At 35.3% G+C, this 7950-nt stretch overlaps 1 protein-coding gene across 2 annotated transcripts; it reads right to left on the bottom strand.

Annotated features, from left to right (window-relative positions):
- Positions 1-612: 612 nt before the first annotated feature.
- Positions 613-7758, bottom strand: LOC129870165 (uncharacterized). Of its 2 annotated transcripts, XR_008762050.1 has the most exons (12): positions 7513-7758; positions 5338-5583; positions 4103-4312; positions 3812-3892; positions 3620-3706; positions 3335-3430; positions 3160-3213; positions 2076-2977; positions 1946-1994; positions 1814-1853; positions 805-1018; positions 613-720 (listed from the first exon to the last, which is right to left on the bottom strand). XR_008762050.1 is itself a non-coding variant. In XM_055944803.1 (11 exons), exons 2-11 carry the CDS (start codon positions 5569-5571, stop codon positions 870-872), a joined length of 1902 nt encoding a protein of 633 aa, XP_055800778.1. In that variant the 5' UTR covers positions 5572-5583; positions 7513-7758; the 3' UTR covers positions 613-869. The 2 variants fall into 2 exon arrangements, 1 of the variants encoding a protein (XP_055800778.1); XM_055944803.1 differs by having other exon boundaries at positions 613-1018.
- Between the last annotated feature and the right edge of the window lie 192 nt (positions 7759-7950).

The following is a 7950-nucleotide window of genomic DNA, read 5'->3' as shown; positions in this document are numbered from 1 at the left end:
GCTTCAAATTCTTAATTTTGAACTGTTTTTTTAATGTAAATAAAAAATTGACCATATTTGATACAAATGAAAATACTTTATTGTATATTTATGAAATTTTCCTATTTAAACAATCAACTCAAACCAACCATTAACACCCTACTTAATATGTGCAATTATTAAGATATTGATGATAATTAAATTAAATAACAGTGAATAATTAAAGACCTCACAAATAAGTTATTTTTATAATAAAATAGATTCATAGAGTTATGGCAGTATACTCTCTCCCCCCCCCCCCCCCCTTTTTTTTTTTAATTTAGTGTCTAACTATTACGAATTTGTGTCACAAAATCTTATTTTCAAAATACCTGTTTTGAAAGCCAACTAATTTAAATTTGTGTCAAGGAATCCCTACTTTTAAAGTTTCCATTTTGAAACTTGATTAATCCAAATTTATGCTGAAAAAATTTACTTTAAAGAGTAAAATGCTCTCTACAAAGACGACTCAAAATACAATATTAGTTGACTACTATAATTTATTTCCTATAGAATATACTAAATACCAAATCAGTTAAAATCAACTAAATAAATCCTATTAAGAAAAAATAACATATTTCTTGTAACCACACATAAACAAGCAAACTCGAGAGCCACCTCCACTTTATTACGAATGAATTAGTGCAGAATGTATCGTCAAATATTCAATACGATTCCACGAAATACAATTATTTCAATCTCCTATAAGGATGTATATATAAGGAAAAGGACAATTTCAGAATGTGATATACAACATAGAAAAAAAAATGCCCAAATACCACTTACCATAAAGAATGTCTTCACCATTTTTCAGAGACAAATGCATCAATTTTACATATGGTACAGGTCCTTTAGGATATGCAGGTTTCAAGGGAAGACTTGGCAAGCCACAATAATCCTGGATCATTCCTTTTGAGGATCAAATAAGTTTCTGTTCTACCAGTGGCATTGATAATAGCGTCTTCACTGAATCCAATCACAGACAGGATATCCATTGCAGCTGCAACCACAGAGGGAAAAGCTAAATGAGCATTTACAGCTAAGGATGCTCAGCATGCAAACATAATTACAAGAAGATGCGAAGAGAAGGACAAGAAGCACCCAATGATCAAGACACATATAGCTTTGACGAGTATGAGTAAATTTCACGTCAAAAGATAAACGATGAGCGATAATGATGTTGATACAATTCCTTTGTGTTGCAGGATCACCAAATACGTTTTAACCTCCACAAATAACATCTATAACGAGTACCACCATGCAAAAACTTCACCTAAATAGAATTTCAAATTGATACCAAACCTAGCCTTGGTCAATTAAACTAAGCTTGTATATCAACTTGAGCATTGCCTAATTTTCCAGAGATCTTTTACCAAAATGTTAGGCACTTGGAAAGACGATGGCAATTCATGCCCTTGAACATAAAACAATGGCTTGAGTGAAAATTCATGCTTCAGTAATTAACCAAATGGTAAATTGTTTTTGTGAAATTGGAAGCAATCAGCAAGAATTGCAAATTGAAAGAACACAGAATTTCACCAAGTGCGATTTATAAGCGCCACCTGATAAAGAGTAGAAGAGCTTTATTTAAGACGGAGTTCACAGATGTATTGATTCAAGGAAAGTGGACAAAGGGAATCTCAGATGCAGAGAAAATTTAACCGTGTTGGATCAGTAGCAATGCTGAAAACTCTCTGAAGGCGACACGAAAGTAGGGGATGGGGAAAGAGAACTGTTGGAGAAGGAATTTCGCAGAAAGGATAAATTGCAATAGATCGAGTAGAAGAACATGTACCTGAATAATTCACCACATCCCTCTGAATTAAAGGATTAGACTGCAACATCCACCAATCAATTGTGATGAATAAATTAAGATGAAATCTAGACAAAACTAAATCACTTGAGACCAACATAATAAATTGTTCACCTTCCGCAGCTTTCTGAATTTCACTTCATCTGGGTGTTCAATTGCATTCCTACAAACAGTTGCATTGCCAACTTAAATCCAAAGCTTACAAAAAATTCCAAATTAAATGGCAGATTCAAGTTCAACATACCTTATAATTTTCAATATAGTTTGCACTACTCTAGAGGCCTCTAAGGGATTTGCTTGAGATCTCAACACGCCTATTGCTTTCTGCAGTCGACTGCAAATAATGGCAACAGGATCTTGTATCCTCTGCAATTCCTGGTCATCTGGATCAGGCTCATCAATCAGTGTACTAGAAATTCCATCTGGTATTATATCCTTATTATTAGTACATGGCTCTACCAGCTTAATTCCTAGAGGAAAATAATCTTGATTGGTGTGTGTAAGAGATCCCCTCTCTTCCTCATTTACATGGTGCCCCAATGAAGCATGGCAATTTTGACCAGCTGTTACTTTCTTTTCGATCCCCATAGTGTGCTCATCAGGATCAGGTTCCAAAGAACTAGGAGTTCCTGTATTGAGTTTTTCTGCAGAGCAATCATCCGGGTCAGGTTCTTCACTTAATTTAGCTTCCAAAGGAGGCGGAAGGCTTCTCATCATATGATCATCAGAACTGAGTTCTATATGAGGCTCATGTTTCATGGGAGAGCCAGTCTCACAATCATCAGGATCAGGTTCAGATTTTCTTTGATCATCAGATGGGACATCAACACTAACTACTTTCACATCATCCAGTTGCTTTTCCACTAGAGCATCTAAATGATTGGATTGCAGCGAGTCACCAGCATTAGATGCCTGATGCATTTCAATTGCTTCCGAGGGATTGGTGGATGCCTGTGCTAAACGGCTGTAGGCAGCAACCACTGAAGATGCTCGAGCATTGAAAACTGAAGTTTGTCCTCCAAGCTTATGTGATAACCCAATTAGATTATCGTTGTCCTCATCGTCTTCGTAGTGTTGCAAATTGTGACCACTCAAGGTATGACCTCTTGATTTAGACCAGTCCAACTTAGCAGCTTCTTCAGTAAGCTGCAAGAGAGTTCTACTCTTAATAACTACTGCACATTTAACAAGAATATTGCAGAGATAAACAGGAGTAATCGAGTTTAGGGGCTCAAAAAGGACCGTCCCAGTCCTTTGATTAAGCATTTGTTGAGCACCTTGCCACCTCAAGGAAGCAAAGAATGATAAAGAGACTAATAACCTTTTACCTGCTTAAGCAGAGCATAGAAGTTCACATCATGTTCAGAATGTACCATGTGGGACTGAAAATGGAAATAATACAAGTTAGAGGCACAACAGAATTCATCATGAAACTCAAAGCATGAACTTAGATTTTCAAATATTTTTAAATTGGACAACAAAGAGTGAGACAGGACCACCCACAAGTTCATGCAAGAGTGTCTTCTTGATGCTATCATACTTCCTGAAACCCTTGAGGTCATCTGTTCGAAGACGTAGTGATATCTCCTCTCCGTGATTCTGAATATGATTAACAGAAAATCATCCAGATAATTGGTAAAAGAAAAAATTATCATCTTAGAAAATCAAAAAGTAATAGCAAAAGTCAAGGAATTAAGATGATGAAGCATGAAATTCATGGGTTCAATATTAAGAACATGATTCTGTTCTGTATCTACTCCTTTGAGGAGAAAGAAAGGGATTGCTCACCTTATTGAAACCAAGAATGCATTCAGGAGAAACACCAACATAGCCTTCTGGTGCCATCTCTGTCATGATACCCACACGCCAACGATGCTTCAAGAAGCCCAATGAACGATAGTTTACCACAACTGATAGCACACATCAACAAAGTAATCCATATGTAATTAAGCTGAGATATGAAAATCTTGCTAGGCTTACCTTATTCATGATTGCAACAATTCCTGGATCAGCAGCAAGCTTGTGCATTAGTTTTAAAGCTTTTGAAGCAGGAGGATTCAACTGAAACCAAGTGAAGACTACATAAATTGGTTGTCAAATAAATCGTCCCAGGCCCCAGGCCTCCAGCCCCAAAAGATGGGATATGTCAATATATTTTTGCAAGTAATCCACATAGATTAGAAACATTATTTTACTCATAGGTCCGACTGCATTTTAAAGCTTTAAATATAGAGAATGATAGTGGTTACATTTTCCCAGAGTTGGCTATACCTTTATACCAGGAAGGTGGAGCGTCCGAAAATCACAAAAGACATAAGGCCCTTGTGGAAGTTTTAATGAACTTTGAAACCCATTTGAGATTCTTTGTCTCGATCTCTTTTCCTCTTCATCAAAACCCACAATCCTGAGGTCTGCCTTTGCACTCTGTACAATGTCATCTACTTCATCTTTGGGCACTCCCAACATCCTAATAGACTTCCCCTGAAACAGAAAACCATCAGGCGATTCCCATCTAAGCCAAAAAGAATTGTCTGGAAGGCTCAGCTTAACGAGTCATAGCCAAGTATGCTAAACAATGATTGGAAAGGCATGAACACATACTATAATATGTGAGAGTTAAAAATTTTAAAAATTCACTCCAACATTTATTTATGTCCTTAAAATTGTCAGTGCTTCCACAAGCATAGGAATTACCGTCATTTTTCTGTCTCTGTAGATTTAATGCAATAGACATTCAAAGCCATAAATATGACATCTTGGCACACAGCTGAACAAGATTATATAGCATGATAAAGATTTCAATAGAATTGGTGTATGAAAAAACTGCCGCCTAACTCACACAGCAAACCTTTTAAAAAAAATATATAGACACTCAGAACCATGACTTAATTCTGGGAATGTTTCATAAAGAACTATGCACAAGCTCATATTGACACAAAGATATTAGGAATATAAACGAAATCATGTAGACAATATGTAGAATCACCATTCAGCTGTATAGTGCATTCCATTTTGTACAAAACGATCTATATTAAACAAGGAAACACTGATCACCAAAAAGGAACCAATTTCAAGAACTTTGCTTATCCTTCGAATAAAGCTTTAACAAAGAAGTAAATACAAGATGTATTTCAGCATGCAAGTACACTCAAACCTTTAAAGCTGCTAAAATGTATTTTTCGCAACGTGCCTTCCGCAATACTAACTTAGGGCTACAACTCCTTCAAGTCATATTCTGAAGGCGAATCCTAATTCCATGATTGGGAAAAATGACATGATTTTTTAGATATTCATCAAGTTAACTCCCTAAAAATAAAGCGTCATGTTGAGATGTTTTAGCAGAACAATCAGCAATACCGCATAAAAATAAAAGGAAAAACAAATTCAAAACAAAGAGCTAAAGAATAAATTTTCAAAAAAGGCCTGTCCAGGATTCTAGCAGATAGCAAGTCCAACAGCTATTTAGTATAATTATCACGAACTAGAGCAGAAACTAATAAAAAAACCTCAAGCATGGATGCTGCCTCCAATTTTAGGCAGGAATGCTCTTCAGAGAAAGGATACAGAAGTCTTGAACTTTTATTAGTAGGCACAATGAGGCGCATTGTATCATCTCTAACATTGGTGAGATTCAGCAATTCATCCCCCAGTGATTTGAGAGTAGCGGTTGGATCCATCTCCAGACAAAACTTCTTTCCTCTCCATATAACAGATAATTGGCATGTCCCCTGCTGCTGCATGGATTTCTTTATCTAATAATAGCATACAAGTAAGCCATCATCAAACACACAAGTTTTAGCTAGTCTTAAATAAGAGAACCAGAAGTATCAACCAATTAGTTTTTGAACTAGGTAACTTATATCAACCAATCAGTTTTTATTTAACTATTTTCTCTTTTGATGAATTGCACTCTGAGCCACAAACAGTATTTAGAATCCTATCTATAGAAGCTCGACGAAGGCTGCAATTTTTCGGCATGTAAACTAAAATCTAGTTAGCTAAGAAAAATCATGAGGGATGAAGGTAAGTTCAACCAAATACATATCTAGTAACCTCTGCTAATAATGCTTTGGAACACCAGACTCCGGGTTCCATGCTGAACCTTAGTTCAAGTCACCCTCTGAGTTTTTTTTTTTTTTGATAAGTAAAGGTTTTTATTAAACTTGTACCAAGCTAGTACAGAAGGAAATACAATACAAAACTACAACACTCCCACTAGCCATACTACATGATTCCCTAAAAGGTAAAGAAAATTCAAATATTGATCCATCCTACCTAGATTACTGTTATAACAGCTTCTGAATTTTCCAGTTCAAGAAAAAACTGAAAATCAACCGCTCAATGGAAACAGGAGCATTCCTATCGATATGGTAAAGTGAAAATTCAGTTTTCTCCATCAAGAAATTTCAACACATATTTCTCCAATCTCCAGAAGTAAAAGAATTATAAGATAGTCTTGTGTTAAAGTCGAGATTCAGATTAACTCTAAAATTACAGAACCCCTAATTTAGTTTAGGAGAGAACTATTAGGAGGATTCATATAGCCGACACCAACCAGATATGGTGTCGAAGCGTAGCTGATAGATAAATTTCTCCAATCTCCAATGAACGTGGGTATGCTATTCATGTAAATTGGCACTATGAAGAAGTCAATTTTATCCCTCCCTTAATCAATCTGTAATGCTTAAATTTAATTTTGTCTTGTTAAACAAGCTATCTCTTCCAAACATCCACACACTACTATTCTGTTGCCAATCCCAGTAGCAAGCATCCAAAAATCTGAATTGCATTTTTGGCACCATCTCTACTCTAGGAATTAGAACCTGTTTTGATAAGCTTTTTTAAAACTGATTATAAGTTGAAAATTGCTTATTATAAGCTAAAAAAAAAGCTAGGGTAACCCAACTTATTTTTTTTGGCTTATAAGCTGTTTTCAGCTTATAAGCTGTTTTAGATAAACTAAGTCAAACAAACCTAATTATTTTTTGAGGCTTATTTTAAACATAAAATGATTTTAAATTGACCAGCCAAACATTCAAAAAAGCTGAAAACAACTTATAAGCTAATCTAAACGGGCTCTTAGTCTAGACTCTTCTGGATATTCCCTCTTTAAGCTAAAATATCAAAAATTAAATTTCAAAAACACCTAAAAGTTAAAAGTGTAGTTATCAATCATCATTAAATACAACTCAATCTCAAACTAGTACTAGTTGATACTTGAATCGACTATATGCATCATCTGTACCCATTCCACTTTATTTTCAGTATACATATTATTCATCATAATTTAATTTTTTCTTTATTTCATGTTCTTCGTCAAACTAACACAATTCTCCTCCTTTATCAACCTTGGACCAATTTTCATTTTTCACAACCGTTGTATTTGCTACTTACTATCTCCCACCTGTAACTATATCCACCAAGGCTTACAGAAATGAAAAACAAACCATCAAATATTTTTGACTATTTACTGAAACTTAAACCTAAAACCTCATGATTCTCCGACTGCTTCATTTGACCCGTGATATGGCTCAATTAAAGCCGATAACTAAGTATTTTGCATCCAAACAACACGGAATCAATCGGAATAAACCTCAAAAGTAACAAATGTAGAGCAGATTTGTTCCAATCAATAATTACTAACTGAAAAATTGAACAGAAAATTAAGAAAAAATTCTTACCTTTTTTGCCTGGGGAGAGTGATGATGATCGGTGATCTATGAGAATTATTGATTGCAAAATTCGCAAACAGAAGGTCAAGTTTTCAAATTTGGGGAAAACAGAACGGGAAGGGTGCGAAGAACACGGGGGCGGTACAAGTTAGAAATTTATGCAGGATGGATTTTAACGTGAGCGGTGGGTATTCGATTTGCTACGTAAGTGCTGGAGTAAATTCCCGCGCGAAAGATCTAGAAGTTACCCTTTGGCACTAGTTACTGAAAAAAAAAATGAGGTTGACTATTTGGGTGAGTGAAAATCTCACCGGATCTATTCGGCTTGGTCCGAATAACTTGTATTGCGTGAAATATTTACTGAAATTTAGATAGTTAATGAGCTATTTTAATTTTAAAAAATCATTTATATTTATTTTTACTTCCCCATTTTTATTTTCACTGTTC

The sequence above is a fragment of the Solanum dulcamara genome, chromosome 10, assembly GCF_947179165.1.
Source record: "Solanum dulcamara chromosome 10, daSolDulc1.2, whole genome shotgun sequence".
NCBI classification, from domain to species: Eukaryota; Viridiplantae; Streptophyta; class Magnoliopsida; order Solanales; family Solanaceae; genus Solanum; species Solanum dulcamara.
The sequence above is the reverse complement of the archived record's forward strand: the minus strand, read 5'-3'. Positions and strand labels throughout refer to the sequence as shown.

Excerpts from the sequence above, each read along its gene's own strand:
- LOC129870165 (XM_055944803.1), bottom strand. The coding sequence starts at position 5,571 with ATGCAGCAGCAGGGGACATGCCAATTATCTGTTATATGGAGAGGAAAG. Across the intron at positions 3,707-3,811 it reads TTGTTGCAATCATGAATAAG|CATCGTTGGCGTGTGGGTAT; the intron begins GTAAGCCTAGCA and ends GGCTTCTTGAAG. Across the intron at positions 1,854-1,945 it reads AATTCAGAAAGCTGCGGAAG|TCTAATCCTTTAATTCAGAG; the intron begins GTGAACAATTTA and ends TGGATGTTGCAG.